The sequence below is a fragment of the Lolium perenne genome, chromosome 3, assembly GCF_019359855.2.
Source record: "Lolium perenne isolate Kyuss_39 chromosome 3, Kyuss_2.0, whole genome shotgun sequence".
Lineage (NCBI taxonomy): Eukaryota > Viridiplantae > Streptophyta > Magnoliopsida > Poales > Poaceae > Lolium > Lolium perenne.
Genome location: NC_067246.2, coordinates 280596210 through 280612740, shown reverse-complemented (window position 1 = coordinate 280612740; position 16531 = coordinate 280596210). Strand labels below are relative to the sequence as shown.

The following is a 16531-nucleotide window of genomic DNA, read 5'->3' as shown; positions in this document are numbered from 1 at the left end:
TCTCGGCGCGGCGGTCGCGTGGAGGCTGCTCCCAGCTTCGTCGGTGTCCCGGTGGCCGTGGTGGGCCACTGCGTGTGGCAGGCTGCCATTGCTGGCACCTGCAAGCCCATGGCAGGGGTGAGCCATGGCGCATGGACGACGGCGCGGTGGCGCGGCGTTTTGGTGGTCTGGTCGTTTGTTTAGCAACGTCCCGGGGACGGCGGCAGGTTGGCATGAGGAGCTGGCCTACCGTGCGTGGAGGCCGGAGCGGCGGCTCCAGGAACAAGGCGTGTTGATGTTATGCCCTGGCTGTGTGGGCGGCAGGGTATGTCTCCGTGGCGTGGGCGGCGCCCCTGTTGCGGTGGTTTGTGCTCGTCCGGGGTTTGGGCTGTCTTTGACAGTGGCGGTGATGTAGGTCTCCGGACGAAAGTCTTGCCCGACTCGGTCGATGCCGGCAACGACGACGCTCGAGGGCGCCGTTCTCCTCCTTGGAGGCGTTGCCGTGGAGTCCTCACACATCTCCGCCTATCATTCCGGGGTGAAAACCCAAGTCCTGCTGCGCTGGATTGAATGACGGCGGCGTCTTTGGACGTCGTGACCTCTTTGGAGGCGTCATTTTTTGGAATGTTTGGGAGCCACCTCCGGCAATGCCTGACTGCTGCTTGGGTCGACGTTTTCGTGTTCCGTCGGTGCGCGAGTGCCGCTGGCTTGCATTGCGGTCTGCCTCACCCCTCGAAGCTTGAAAGGCCTAGCCGTCTCTCTCGGCTCTGACTTCCTTTCCAGGGACGTGGACCGGGCAGTCGCGGCGCTCGCTGTTGCCGTCGTGCTGGTGCCATTCGGCGGTGCTCCAGACCTGGTTTATCCAGGTCGTGTGGCCAGGTGTGCGGGTTTTCGCCGGTTTTCCGAGAAAAACTGTGCCGTGTGTGGTTTTCATTGTCTGGTTTTCCTTATAAACCGGACACGGTGTTGTGTTTGTATCGGTTTTCGGCCAGTTTCCCTTATAAACTGGCCAAATTTCCCTCTTCTTAATGAAAAGGCAGAGCTCCTGCGGGTTGTTCCAAAAAAAAACTCATATAGATGCATAAAACTCAGAGAAAAATATGGAACATTTTATAATTTGTAATAGATTGATACCAAAGAACTCGACGAGGTTGAATGAACAAAACACGATTATTGTAGTTATGGTGGTCAATTCCGCACAATATGAATAGAGCCTTAACAATTAAGGATTTTACATAACACCAACAATAATTATATATCCGGGGCGAAAAAATGTCAACATAATAGAACTTAGCTTCAAAATATCAATTGTGTACCTTTTTATTCATAATTACACATACATGCATATCTCTAGAACACTGTTATGCTAACTACCAATATATATGATCTCGTCTCAAGGAATTTACACACTATAATATGATAAAGAACATGGCAGGCACACGACACTGAAATGTTGGACATGTGTAATACCGCGGACAAAGTGCCTTCCACAACGGAGAAAATCACACATAACTCTTGATGGAGGAACTGTATCCGCTCTGATCATCATAGTACTTAGACCACAACATGACGCCGCCGTACTTGGTCGAGCCCTTGATGAGCGGTAACACACGAGATGTGAGCTCATTGGCAGGAATGAATCCCGTGCCTGCCCCATCCTTTGAGCTGGAAGCTGGCAGTCCCAGAAAGATCTTACCTGCCGGCACCGAGACCCACTTATTCCACGCATCCATGAACGCAGCGTGCCCTGCGTCGAACTGACACTCCTGATTGTTATAGAACTGCACCCACACATAATCGAACAACCCTGTGCTGATTGCGCCGCCATCCCACTCATCTGGGAAAGGGCACTGCGGTGCCGCGCTCAACAACACTGTCTTCCCGCCATTGTTGCCCAATTTCTTGAGGTCTGTGGCGAGGTTGTTCCAGAACTTAGCACCGCCGAGCTCGATGTCGAAGTCGATGCCATCGAGTACAGCGGCGCCGAGAGGGCGGGAGGAGGAAGTGCCGCCCAAGAAGTTGTTCCACAGATACATGGCAACCTGACTGGCATCACCGGGAGACGTGAGGCCATAGTTCCCATCGGCACCGCCGATGGAAAGGAGAACTTTCACGCCACGGCTCTGGCACGAGCTGATATCCTTGCTTTGGCTTTTGCATCCGCCAGACGAAGGATCGCAATGGCTTGCAAGGTCTAGCTGTGGTGTCTGGCCTTTGCCGAACTTGGGAAGGAACGCCAGAATGACGAACTCATAGTTCCCTGATGCGCATGTTTTGGCAAGCGAAGCCTCGCCGTCATTCTGGCCCCAGTAGATGGCGATGCTGCCTGCGTGGCACGTCGCAAGGAGCGCCAAAAAGAATAATGTGATGAGCTGAAAGAGAGTAAGAGCTCGGCTTGCCATGTCTGGGCTTGCGATGAGTCGGACTGTCGGAGCGTGCCTAGCTGCCAGATGCTCACTTGAGAAATAATACCCAGCCACTAAGGTGTGCTCTGTGCCTCTGTAGTTGAGTTGTGATATGGCTACTGCGTACGTCTGGGTTTTTATAGTGGCTTGATGAAGCATCCCAGCGTCGTAGAGTCACGGATGCATTTTAGCAGCTACTCCGTAGCTTTCATGCCGTGGCTCCTCCGCTCTTGCATCTGAATTTACCGATAGCTGCAGCGCCAAAACGTTCCGTTGCGGTTGGCATGTTTCCGTGGTCATCTTACTCGGACTGGTCAACGGTTCATCAAAGATTAGTGAAGCAGCAGACTGCGTTCAAATCACACACTTTTTTTTTCCTTTTTCGATGAAAATCAAAAACACCCCACCTTATTAAACTGGAACACCAACAATACGGGCGATAAAAAATTGGGCCTTCTTCTCCGTTCGCTGTCTCAGCGGAGTGCCTGGCAAGATGCATAAAAGTTTTAAACATAAGGCTCGAAAGCCCAGTTTTGAATTAACAAAGCCATCAACCGGCCAGGAGATACAACAGAACACCACACCACACACGCATACCACGGCAGGAAAGATACACGGGTACAAACAGAACGAATTACAACACTGCACTACGAGCGAGGACAAGCTTGCAGGAGTGCAGACCGCCGCTGTTCGACACCAAGGACACCGACCGGAAGGCACGGCGAGGCACTGCCCGGAGCAGAATTGTGGTCTTGATTCCGAGGAGAACAGCCAGGACACCGAGGACCAGAAGCACCAACCTGTTCTCATGCCGAAGAGGGCCCCTACCCACTCGCCTGGTTCGAAGGCGTCGAACCATCGGACATGAGAGAGGCTCACCCGAGAGCCGCAGAGGTGTTGGGCTCCGGACCCGCCGCCACCCTGGAGAAGACTACCTTGACAAGGATCACACCATACCGGCCGCACTGCCTGTCGTTGCCTAATCGACGGTACCTCGGAGGAGGGATCCTCACGAGGGGGAGAAGAAGTAGGGGCCATAGGGCGGAGAGCACTCGGGACGGTGGTGCGCGATTTACCCAGCTTCGGAACACCTGCTCGAGGACAGGGCCTACTGCTGCTTGTCTGGAATTATCTGGGCGCTTTCGCGTTGTTACAATGAGTTGTTGTCTTGCCTCTAGGGCTCCCGGGATCCGGCTTATAAAGGCGCACGAATCTAGGGTTTACAAGGAGAGTCCTACCCGGATACAGGTTACCTAACTACGGTACAATGTCTTGCCGTGTACGCCAAGGATCCGCCCTTCCATCTATGTCGTACCGGATCCGGGTCCCTTAATGGGCTTCCGTGGATCCGGGTTCCTCCTCAATGTCGGTTGGATCCGGCTCCCTGCTCCTGGGCTGGACATCTTCCGTCAAGATCAACAGCAACTGGGCTGCCCGATGGGCCACATGCCTCACCACCATCTGTGGGCCACCCGGGCTTGCCGGATCTAGGCACTGTCGATGGTACACCCATGAAGTATACCCACAACAGTAGCCCCCAGAGTTCTCTGAGTTTCACCTGCTGTTTCCGCCTTGCTGGTCCATATGATCTCCGGCAAATGTTGGTAACGCGGAGGAACTTGAAGAACTCCAACACATTTTCTTCTTTTTCCAACTTATAGCCGGAAAATGCTCCCATCCTGCGGGACTTCATCCATCGACGTTCCAAAGAACATTTCCGGGTTACTCCCTGCTTGCGAATGAGAGCCAATTTATCCTCACGCAATTACCCGGAATCTCAAAAGACTCAAACGGTTCCGCCAATTCTGGCGCCATTTTCGCTTTGTGCGGTAACTTATCTCTAGCCATTTTTGCCGCTTAGGGTTTAGGACACGTGTCACGCATCCAATGGCGCGACGCTTGCGTTCTGACCACAGGATGCAGAGCACGAATCTCTTCCCGGCGGCCTATAAATATCCGCCGTCGACGCCTTAACCCTCATTCACCCCCCTTCTCACCTCTCTGCCAAGCGCCGCCGCAAGCTCCCTCTCCGCCGTGCCGGAAACTCACCGGAATATCGACGGAGTTGCTTCGCCGCCGCGTCGAGTTCATCCTGTTCTTAACATCAGCGAGCCACCGCGCGGAAACCTCGTCGCCGGCGACTCCGACCGCCGTAAACGCCATTACGGTTAGTTCTCGAACTTTGCTCTCGCGCCGTAGTTGGTAGGGATGAATTTGGGGAAGATGACGCTGGATCCAACTAAAGAACATTTTCCGCCATTCATCTTTTCTTCAGATGTCTTCAACGACTCCGCCTCCAGCCTCTGAACCGATCATGGCCACCCCAATCTCCTCCGCCCCTCCTCCTTTCGCTCCAGTTAAGCTGGGTCCTTCAAAGGATTCCGGCAAGGAAACCGAAGGGACCTCCGCTAACCCGGAGAAGGCCTCCAGGGAAGAACAGGCGGAGCACAAGGCGGAAGAGGCAGCCGCCAAAAAATCCAAAGCTCGCCAACGGGATGCTGAAGCCAAGGGAAAATGGTGGCCTTGCACCACCACCATGATGGAGCTGACGAACCTCGAGACGGAGGGCTTCCTGCAACCCGGAAGCTGGAGGTCGGTTTCTAATAAACTAGCCCCAGCTCCGGAGGAAAATGAAATGGTGCTGACGAAGGCACTGGTGGAGCGAGGTTTTTCGTTTCCGCCTTCGGACTTCTTCCTGGAGATCCTGAAGATCTACGGGCTCCAACCCCACAACATCTCTCCAAACAGCGTGCTTGCAATCAGCAATCACGTCACCCTGTGCGAGGGCCATCTCCGGGTAACTCCCGAGCTTCCTCTGTTTCAATACTATTTCACTGTCAAGAAGGAGAGGATCCGGAACTCCACCGAGCTCGCAACATGCGGATCCATCACCTTCATGATCCGCCCGGGACGCGTCTACCCCCACACTGACCGCCACGAATCCGCGCGATACTGGTCCGGAGGCTTCTTCTATTTGAAGGACGTTTCCGACCCGGCGAGCACAAGGAGACTGCCGTTGTTCCAGAACTGCCCCGCCACCGAGCTTCCGTCATGGACGCACTGCCCCCATCTCTCCGAGTCGCCCCAGCTCACTCGCGCTGTCAGGCGGATCTGCAAGCTCACGGAGGAGGGGCTGTCAGGGAAGGATTTAACCCTTTCCTGGTTCACCAAGCGGATCCAGCCGCTTCAACACAGGGACCGGCTGATGTTCCAGTACTCAGGGCGCGACGACCCAATGCGCGCCACAAAAGACAATCTTTCCGCCGACGCCATCGACAAAAGGATCCGGCTCCTCATCAAGGTTCCGCGTGAACTTCATGTTCACGCGTGCAACAAGGACATTCACACGAACGGTTCCGGAACTGCGGTACGTCGTCTCGACTTTTTAGTCCATTGCTTTCCTTCGCATCCAAACTTTTTGTCTAAGTGTTCAACACCGCATTAGCTTGAGGCGCTCGAAGAAAGTGAACTCGGAACTCTTATCCGGGTTCCTTCCACCGGCAACACGGATCCGGAGGCTGCATCTGAAGCGGAGGTTCACGAAGCTCCGCGCCCTCCTAAGAGGAAAAAGCCAGCTCCTTCCAGCCCCGCCGCTAAACGTGCCCGCGAAGTGCCTAGCACTGTGGCAACTCGGAAGGTGGAGGCGGAAAAGAAACGCCTTAAACTGATTAACACCAGCAACAAGGGGCAACCCGCCATCCAGAACTTCTTCAAGCCCTCCGGGTAAGTGTCCGTTTCCGAGATCCAAGTTCTAGTTTCACGAGCATTTCCTTAGTTGTTTATGCTTTTTTCTTTTTACTGAAGCTCCAGAAGCCAGCCCCCCAAGGCTCCAAAGGCCTTGAAGAAGAAGGCCAAGCCGTCTCCGGCTTCAATTCCTGTTACTCCAGAGGTGGAGATCCCACCCAAGGCTTCATCTGCTTCGAAGCCGGATCCCAAGGACATTATTGACCTTAAAGACCTTCCGGAAGATCCCACAGACCACGGCGATTCCGCCAAGGGTGCCTCCTCGTCTGCCCCTCCTCAAGATCAACCAAGCGCCACTTTCACGGAGCCCACCGAGGAAGAATATGAAGAGAAGGTAAAGCTCGTTCAAGCCTCCAACACGATCCGGGTCGACCTTCAACCAACTCAGTCATTGCAAAAACTTACCCTCGCACAACGCCACGCGGAAGTTTCCGCCATGCTGAACAAAGTTTGGGGGAAGCCAGACGAGGAGATGCGAGAGCTCGCGGAGCTGGAGGACAATCTGAAGGTGTTTTTTGCCAAGCACAAGGAAGTGCGGCAGGTAATACTAGCCCCCAAGCATTGGGTGAGACATTTCCGTGTAACATGTGTTAGCCGATGCTTTCTTCAAGATGTACCTTAGGCAGAAATTTAAAATTTTAAACCTCCAAGACTTTAAATTCCTCGCCAGCCCCCAAGATTTTACATATCCGACTAACTCCTCTCTGCTTCTCAGACCACGCGGAAATTGCACGAAGATCTACGCGTTCACGTGTTGGAGCAGATAACGGAGATCGAAGGGCTGCGTCAGAACGCGGAAAATAGCCAAAAGGCTATCCAGCTTCTTGAGACCCGCCTCCGTGGTACGTCTTCCAAGCTTTGCGTTCGTATATTGATATCTGTTCATGATGTTTGATATGTGCAAGTTTCCGCCTTCAGAAGAAACTGCCAAGCACTCCTTGTTTGATGAGCTTTCCGCCAAGGTCAAGGTGCTTGAGGCGGAGAACGAGTCCCTCAAAACCTTCATCCAAGAATCCTCTAATAAGGAGACGGAGGCGAGGAAGGAGCTCTCCGAGAAGCATGCCCGCGACCTGGCGGAGCTGAACGAAAAACTGGAGAAAAGCCAGGGCCGCGTGCTTTCCGCGATAGCCAAGAACAGAGTTCTAGAAGCGGAGGCGGAGGCCATCGACAAACTTATCTTCCGTAAGCGTTTTTCCGTGTCATTGCTCCGACTACCTCATATGCTCTCTCTCTAACGAAACTGGACCTTCTTCCACAGCGAGCCTTGGCTTCGAGTGGTCAAAAGAGTCGAACCTGAAGAGGACGGAGGCATATGATGAAGCGCGGATTTCCATTGACGCGTTATTTGAAGCCTGTCGCGGAATCGCCAAGACTTTGTCTCTGAAGAAGGCCAAAACTACAATCATCGATACGATGACCAGTCTTATGGAACAAGTGCCGGACTTCATCAAGGACTGGCAAAAATCTTCCGCACGCGGAGTCGCCTCTCTGGTCTTACCCACCTGCAAGGCTCACTTCCCCTCGCTCAACTTTGCGAATGTTGCACGCGGAGCCGCGGAAGGTTCCGACATGGGCGCCATCCTTGCGGAAACCCAAGGCTATGAGCAGTTGTTTGTCAGGCGAGTGAATCACTCATTCTGGTATAACAAATACGATCTGCCCAAGGGATTTTCCGATGCAGAGGAGGAAGAGGAGGGTGAGCCAGAGTATTATGGCGAAGGCTCCGGGTCAAGCGTCGAGCATTCCGGAGAAGGCTCTGGTGATGACTCCGAAGCCGGATCCGATGACAACGACGGCGACGACTCCGCCTACCAGGAATCTGAAGAAGAGGACTCCGAGTAGAGTTCCTGTTTAGACAATGAAACAAGTTGCATCATTTTGACCCCAGAGTGGGTTTGTAATACGACTTTAAATTCTTAAGTAGCTAGGAAACGAAACGACTATGCATGGGGCGGAAACACTTATCCTGCTATCCGTTAATATTATGCGCATGTTTCATTTTATATTGGAAAGCAAGTGCTGATTTTATTGTTTTTCCGGCTTGCCCGCTTGACCTTCCGCGAGCCGGAGGACCTTAGCCGGAAACACTCGCCAGCGGCGACGAAGCCCAATGGCAATCCGTCCATAACCGCGGAAACAAGCCCCCAGGCATAGGTGCCGAAAATCGCTACGAGGAATCCACGAGTTCGCAACAGATAACAACTTAATCAGAAAACTTAAGCTTATGTCCTGAAGGACGATTTTTGAAACTCACAACTTTTATACACGCCTAGGCGGAAATATCCAACTCTGCGGTTTTAGTCGGAAAACACACATGATCTAAAAATGAATAAGTAAAGGAGGTAAAAGACTCAAAGAGTGAACCATAAGCTTTATTTCATTGATCATGTATAACTATTACAGAGTTTGTAACTCAGAAATAATACGCTAAGTGTGGAAAGGACGTAGCTGTGCGATGTTCCAGGGGCGATCTGTCTCGTCGTAGATGTCATCCGGATCCTCACGCTTGCGTTTCCGGTGCCAATTAGCAGGTCTGTCCTTCAGCTCTCGGAAATCAACAAGGTAGTACGACCCGTTATGAAGCACTTTGCTAACGACGAAGGGTCCTTCCCAAGGAGACTGCAGCTTATGGTCTTTCACCTGCCGAAGGCGGAGGACCAAGTCTCCGGCCATAAACGAGCGATGCCGGACTCGACGGCTATGATAACGTCGGAGCTTTTGCTGGTATATGGTGGAACGTTGGTCAGCTAGATTCCGAGCTTCTTCGATCAGGTCCACAGATAGCTGTCTGGCCTCGTCAGCAGTTTCTTCATCATAGGCGGAAACTCGCGGTGAATCGTGGATGATGTCAGAGGGAAGCACGGCTTCGGATCCGTATACCAGGAAAAATGGGGTAAACCCTGTTGACCTGTTAGGGGTAGTTCGTAAACTCCACAAGACAGCTTCCAACTCGTCAGCCCAAGCTCCAGCTGCTCGTCGCAACGGTTCTTCAAGGCGTGGCTTAATTCCTGATAATATTAGACCGTTAGCCCTTTCAACTTGACCATTAGATTGTGGATGAGCCACAGATGCGAGGTCCAGTCGAATTCCTACTGTCTCACAATAATCCTTCAATTCTCCCTGTGCGAAGTTTGTGCCGTTGTCTGTGATTATGCTATGTGGGATGCCGAATCTCATCACGAGGCTGCAGACAAATTTTAGTGCCGTAGCACCGTCGGCTTTTCTCACTGGCTTTGCCTCGATCCATTTGCTGAACTTGTCAACAGCAACCAAGAGGTATTCAAAACCGCCAGGAGATGATCTTTTTAACTTACCAACCATATCGAGCCCCCAGACCGCAAACGGCCAGGTGATAGGTATGGTCTTCAGCTCTTGGGCTGGAGCGTTTGGTTGAGTAGCGTAGTACTGACAACCTCGGCAGGTCTTGACTATCTTGTCAGCATCTTCTTTAGCTGTGAGCCAATAGAATCCTAGCCGGAAGGCTTTGGCAACGAGTGATCTGGGGGCGACATGATGCCCGCAGTCCCCTGCGTGTATCTCTCTGAGGATCTCAATGCCATCTTGATTTGAGACGCATTTAAGAAACACCCCTGTTGCGCTGCGTTTATAGAGCTGTCCATCAACAATTGTGTAGGATCTTGCTCGTCTGATGATCTGTCGTGCGAGGACCTCGTCCTCTGGCAACTTTTGATCGATGAGGTAGTCCAGGAAAGGCTGTGTCCAAGCCGGAGTGATAACCATCACCTCTCTAGCCAGAGAAACTGCCACCTCTGGGTTTTCTGGGTTAGCGCCCTTCACCGAGGGTATCCGTAGGTGCTCCAGGAAAATGCCAGGCGGAATTGGTTTTCTGCCGGATCCGAGCTTGGATAGCATGTCTGCCGCTGCATTATCGTCTCTCCGGACGTATTTGACTTCGTATCCTAGAAAGCACTTGGCGATCTCGTCAACTTCGTCTCTGTAAGCCGCCATGACGGAATTTCTGGCGTTCCAGGTTCCGGCTACCTGCTGTGCCACCAAGTCGGAATCTCCGCAGCAAATGATGTGCTTGATCCCTATCTCCTTAGCGATGCGCAGTCCGTGTAGTAGAGCCTCGTATTCCGCCATATTGTTTGTAGCTTGGAAGTGGATCTGCAAAACGTATTGCAATTCTTCTCCGGTAGGGGATTTCAGGGTGACTCCGGCTCCTGAGCCTTGATGCTGTTTGGATCCATCGAAGTGCATAACCCATGTCTCTGGTTCCGGCTCCAAGCTTATGTCCGGAGCTTCTGTCCAATCTGCGATAAAATTTGCCAAGACCTGGGATTTGACCGCGGTCCTAGCTTTGTAGTTGATGTCGAAGGCGGACAATTCAATGCCCCATTTTGCTGTGCGTCCTGTTGCGTCAGCGTTGTTGAAAATCGTTGACAGCGGAGCCTTGCTCACGACTGTTACTGGATGCTCCTGGAAGTAGTGTCGCAGCTTCCTGCTGCCTAGGAATACTCCGTAGGCTAATTTCTGAAAGTGCGGGTAGCGCTGTTTGGATTCCGTAAGGACTTCGCTAATATAGTAGACTGGCCTTTGGACTCCATATTCGTGACCTTCTTCCTGTCGTTCCACCACGATGACGAGGCTGATGACCCTGTTGGTAGCTGCCAGGTAAAGGAGCATAGGCTCTGACTCTCCTGGAGCTGCTAGGATAGGTGGGGAGGTGAGTATGTCCTTCAACCCTTGAAGAGCTGCATCTGCTGCCTCGTCCCAGACAAACTTGTCTGTTTTCTTCAATAGCTTGTACAGGGGAAGTGCCTTCTCGCCAAGACGGCTAACAAACCTGCTAATTGCTGCGACACAACCAGTGAGCTGTTGCACATCTTTGAGACAAGTTGGCCTTTTTATGCACAAAATTGCCTTGATTTTTTCCGGGTTTACTTCAATGCCCCTGTTAGAGACAATGAAGCCAAGGAGTTTTCCAGCTGGTACGCCAAAGACGCACTTTAGCGGATTCAACATCATCTTGTACCGACGGAGATTCTCAAAGGTTTCTGTGAGATCGCTGATCAAGTCGGATCCTTTCCGGGTCATGACCGCGATATCGTCGACGTAGGCGTGTACGTTCCGGCCAATCTGGTCCTTCAAGCACCGCTGCATCGTACGTTGGTAGGTGGCACCTGCGTTTTTCAAGCCAAATGGCATAGTAACATAGCAGTAAGTGCCAAATGGGGTGATGAATGAGGTCGCCTCTTGGTCAGACTCCTTCATCCGGATCTGGTGATACCCGGAATACGCATCAAGAAAACATAAAAGCTCCGCCCCTGCCGTCGAATCAATGACTTGGTCAATGCGCGGCAGGGGAAACGGATCTTTCGGGCAATGTTTGTTCACGCCAGAGTAATTGATGCACATTCTTAGTATTTCAGAATTCTTTTTGGGTACAAGGACGGGATTTGCGACCCAATCAGTGTGGATTACTTCTCTTACAAAACCTGCCTCTAGTAACTTTGCTAATTCCATTCCTATGGCGCGGCGCTTCTTATCTCCAAAGTGTCGCATAGCTTGCTTCACCGTCTTAGCCCCCGGGTTTATGTTGAGGTAGTGCTCGGCGAGTTCTCTTGGTACTCCGGACATGTCAGAAGGTTGCCATGCGAAGATATCCATGTTAGCGCGGAGAAACTCGACGAGCGCGTCTTCCTATTTGGGGTCCATGTTGGCTCCGACTGAGACCTGCTTGGTAGCGTCATCTTCCTTGAAGTTGACTTTCTTGGTCTCTATCGCGGCCTTGAAGGAGTTTTTCTGTTCGGAGATCTGCTTCTTGGTGGTCTGCATTTCTGTCGGATCCACCGCCGCTGCTCGTAGCTTTTCAGCTCTTCTCCAGATATCACGTACTGCGAAGGCGGCTTCGCCCAACTCGCACTCATGAGCCTTTTTGTAGTCTCCGGATACGGTAATCATACCCTTAGGACCCGGAATCTTGAGCTTGTTGTAGATGTAGCACGCTCTCGCGTGGAACTTGTGGTAGGTGGGCCTGCCGAAGATGACGTGGTAGGAGCTCTTGAAGGGCACAACTTCAAACGTGATCTTCTCTTCGCGGAAATTGTGAACATCGCCGAAGGCCACGGGAAGTGTGATGCTGCCGAGGGAATTCGCCTTCTTACCCGGTACCACGCCATGAAACTCAGTGTTGCTGTGTTTGAGCTGTTCCTTGGTGAGGTTCATCCGCTCTAGAGTCTCCAGGTACATGATGTTCAAGCTGGCTCCACCATCCATGAGGCACTTGGAGAAGTCATACCCGTCTATGCGGGGACTTACAACCAAGGCGTAGCATTCTTTTGGCACGACGGCAGGGTGATCCTCCCTGTCAAATGTGCACGGGAGTTCCGACCACCTGACATACTGCGGCACAGCCGGAACTGTGGCGTTCAGGATCCGGGTAGCTGACTTGGTAGCGCGGACTGTTGGGGTTCCGAGGAAAGTGTGGTAAGCCCCCACGCTCTTTTTCTCGAATGGGTTGGATTTACCTGCGGGCCCTGCCTTGGGGTCCGGCGAGTTATCATCCTCATCCATCGCCTCGGAACAGTCTTCCTCTTTGTCCTTGTTCTTGCCCTTGCCTCCTTTGCCGCGTGGGCGGTGCTTCCGGGCTCGCTTGTAACCTGCTTCCGGGTCAGATTTTAGATCGTTGACCCACTTGCAGTTGCGATTGGTGTGAGTGGACTTCCCTGTAGCCGGATCCAGGTGGGCCAGGCAGGGCATGTCTCTCTACTCTTCATAGGTTTGGGGAGCGCGGGTTCCGGCCGCGGTGACTTCGTCACGCTGCTGGCCCCTGCCGGCTCCGCCTCCGCGGCCGCGTCCTCTTCCGCCTCCTTGACCTCCGCGTTGGAACGCCATGGCGACCATCTCGGATCCGCCGCTCTTCTGGTCATCAGGGGGATTTTTTCGCTTGCCGCCGCTACTGTTACCGTTGTCACGGTTCTTTTTCTGCTGGTGCAGGGGGATTGCTGTGGCTGCTAGATCTCCACCAGCGTCGTCATCGGCGGCAGTATGATCACTGGCAATGGATATCATATCATCCAGGGTCAGTTTATTTGTGTTAGCTAAGCATGTGAGCTTGTGCCGCAGCAACCCTCCTCGCTGCAATCCTCCTATAAAGGCGTGCGTAGCCGTGGTGTGATCGACGTTCTCACACTCGTTCCTGCATGCCAGCCATCGGGTGAGGAAGTTTCTTGATGTTTCTCCCTTCTTCTGGATACATGCCTGTAAGTCGCTTATCGTGGCTGGTCTTTTGTAGGTGCCCCTGAAGTGCTTTTCGAAGGCATTCTTCAGGTCGAACCAGCAAAAGATGGAGTTCCTTTCGAGGTCGCTGAGCCAGATCCGGGCTGGACCTACAAGGTACAACTGAAGCATGCGACACGCGATATTAGGGGTTCCTCCGGTGAAGGTTACAGCATTGTAGTAATCCTCAACCCAGGTGTCCGGCCTTTCGGTACCATCATATGTCTTCAGGTTTCCGGGTAGCTTGAGGTTCATCCTTGGCATTGGTTCCTCTCGGATCATCCTGCCGAAGCACTTTGGGCCAATGTAGTCAGATCTGTACTCATTGAGGCGTTCTCGGGCGTCGCGTGGGCTGCCGCCTGGGGTTTTTGAGCGGGAGCGGGATCTTCGGCCACCGCCTCCGCCTCCGCCGCTGGGTGGCGGTGAAGGGGACCTGCAAGGGGGCCTGTAAGATTTTTTGCTTCCGCCGTCTGAATCCCGGCGGTCTTCCCGAGGCTCGCTCCGACTTCGGTGGCTACCTTCACCTTGGTGATAGTTTCCTTCGTCGTTCCGGCTCCTGCGAGGCTCTGGCTCACGTTCCGCGTTCCGGCTCCTCCTGGGCTCCTGCTCGCGATCATTGTTCCGGCTCCTTCTGGGCTCGGGCTCATGATCGTTGTTCTGGTTCCGACGTGGTTCCGCCGTGCGCGCCCTGGTCCTTGGCGGCGGCATATTGTCGCGGATGTTAATTCCACCAGCCCCATGGGGCCTGGTGTTTCCGGCTGGACTGTGGCGGCGAGGTGGCGGGGGACGCGGGTACCCGTTAGGCGGAGGTGACGGATCCCGGTACTTGTTCCTACCAGTGTACATTGCATCCTTTCCCTTCTTTGGGTCTGACGGAGGCGTCTTCGACGGCACGGGGATTGGGTTCGGGTGCTCCCTTGCTTTTCTTCTGCGCTCCGTGGATCCGGTGCGCGATTCATCATCAGGGTGGCGATTGATACGGGCGTCCTTCTGCGCGGTGGATACACAGTGATCCGGATTGGATTCCAACCTGCGCGAAGTGTCGGCCTTACTCTGCTGCTGCATTGCAGAAGCAACGAGCTTGCGGACGTAATCGATATCAATTTCTTCGTCCTTTTTGTTCAGGATTTCCGCCGCTTTCTGCATGTTATCCTTTGGAGTTGCGAGCGGCTGCTGTTCGACAGGGGTTGCAAAGTTGATCCTGCAGGGAGGGATTGCTTCTCTGATGATTCTATCAGCCTCCGCCTGTGCATAGGTCATTTTCACCTCCCACTCTTTTCTCATGCTCTTGACTTGCTCGAGTGTTGCGGTGATTTCGCGATCCTGTCTTTCGAAACGGCCCATGAGATGCGCAGCTTCTTCCCTCTCATCCAATATAGCAGCTGCGGTATTGGCAAACTTCTTGGCTGTGGCCAGCATCTCCTTTCTGGTGGCCTCTAAAGCCTCCGGATCTGCGGCGTCGCCAGGCGTTATTGGCTTGTTGAGGACGTCTGACTTTGCGACCAAATCCATGCGTGCTTGTGCAACTATTTCTTCCGGAGACAGGACATCCTCGTACGGTAGTCCCCGATCTAGCGGAGATCCTATATTGGACGGTCCCGGATCGGAGGCGGTGTTTTCATCTTCGAGTTCCTGCTGATCCAGCTGTGCCACGGTTGCGAGAACCTGCATGGGCTGGGCGGACTCGACGTCGGGCTGTTCACCGTATCCGTATTCTTTTACCTTCCGATCGAACTCTTCGGTGTCCATGGAATCCCCGGACATTGGGCTTAGGTTGCCGAGGATTGATTCCTCAGTGTTTCCGGCACCCTCTGGACCCGGAGCGTCGCTTTCTCCGACAGCCTCCTGCTGATCCGGAGCGACAGCGTTTTCCGGCGCCTCATCCTGCACGGGGCCAGCTCCGATCTCTTGAGGGGCGGCTCCGGCGGTATGGGCTATGAAGTGCACGAAGTGACACCTTTGCTTCTCTAACACCTGGGAGACCCAGGCGGATCTGCATTGGTCTTCCACCGTTATTTCCTGCTGAGGGGCGGATTGGGTGGGTTTTGATTTTTTCAGATCTAAGGCGGAATCCTTCTTAGGAAGTTCCTGCACCGGGACAACTCAGATCGGATCTTTGCGACTGCGTCCTGCTCAGCGGCGGTCGTGTCAGCGTTACTTACCAGTGGGTTTAAGCTCTTGCATCATATACTTTGCACCTATTAATGAAGAAATACATAGAGCATGCTAAAATTTGGTTTGCATATTTGGTCTCTCTAAAGTCTAGATAATTTTTAGTATTGAGTTTGAACAACAAGGAAGACGGTGTAGAGTCTTATAATGTTTTCAATATGTCTTTTATGTGAGTTTTGCTGCACCGGTTCATCCTTGTGTTTGTTTCAAACAACCTTGCTAGCCTAAGCCTTGTATCGAGAAGGATTACTTCTCATGCATCCGAAACCCTTGAGCCAACCACTATGCCATTCGAGTCCACCATACCTACCTACTACATGGTATTTCTACGCCATTCCAAAGTAAATTGCTTGAGTGCTACCTTTAAATTTCCATTCTTCACCTTTACAATATATACCTCATGGGACAAACAGCCTAAAAACTATTGTGGTATTGAATATGTACTTATGCACTTTATCTCTTATTAAGTTGCTTGTTGTGCGATAACCATGTTCCTGGGGACGCCATCAACTACCTTTTGTTGAATTTCATGTGATTTGCTATGCATGTTCGTCTTGTCTGAAGTAAGAGAGATCTACCACCTTATGGTTAAGCATGCATATTGTTAGAGAAGAACATTGGGCCGCTAACTAAAGCCATGATCCATGGTGGAAGTTTCAGTTTTGGACATATATCCTCAATCTCATATGAGAAAATTATTAATTGTTGTTACATGCTTATGCATAAAAGAGGAGTCCATTATCTGTTGTCTATGTTGTCCCGGTATGGATGTCTAAGTTGAGAATAATCAATAGCGAGAAATCCAATGCGAGCTTTCTCCTTAGACCTTTGTACAGGCGGCATAGAGGTACCCCTTTGTGACACTTGGTTAAAACATGTGCAATGCGATGATCCGGTAGTCCAAGCTAATTAGGACAAGGTGCGGGCACTATTAGTATACTATGCATGAGGCTTGCAACTTGTAAGATATAATTTACATGATACATATG

The 16531-nt window shown here is 52.4% G+C and overlaps 1 protein-coding gene across 1 annotated transcript; it reads right to left on the bottom strand.

Moving 5' to 3' along the window:
• Positions 1-1481: 1481 nt before the first annotated feature.
• LOC127338677 (acidic endochitinase SE2-like) lies at positions 1482-2381 on the bottom strand. Its single transcript, XM_051364702.1, has one exon. It carries the CDS (start codon positions 2379-2381, stop codon positions 1482-1484), a length of 900 nt encoding a protein of 299 aa, XP_051220662.1.
• Positions 2382-16531: the final 14150 nt, after the last annotated feature.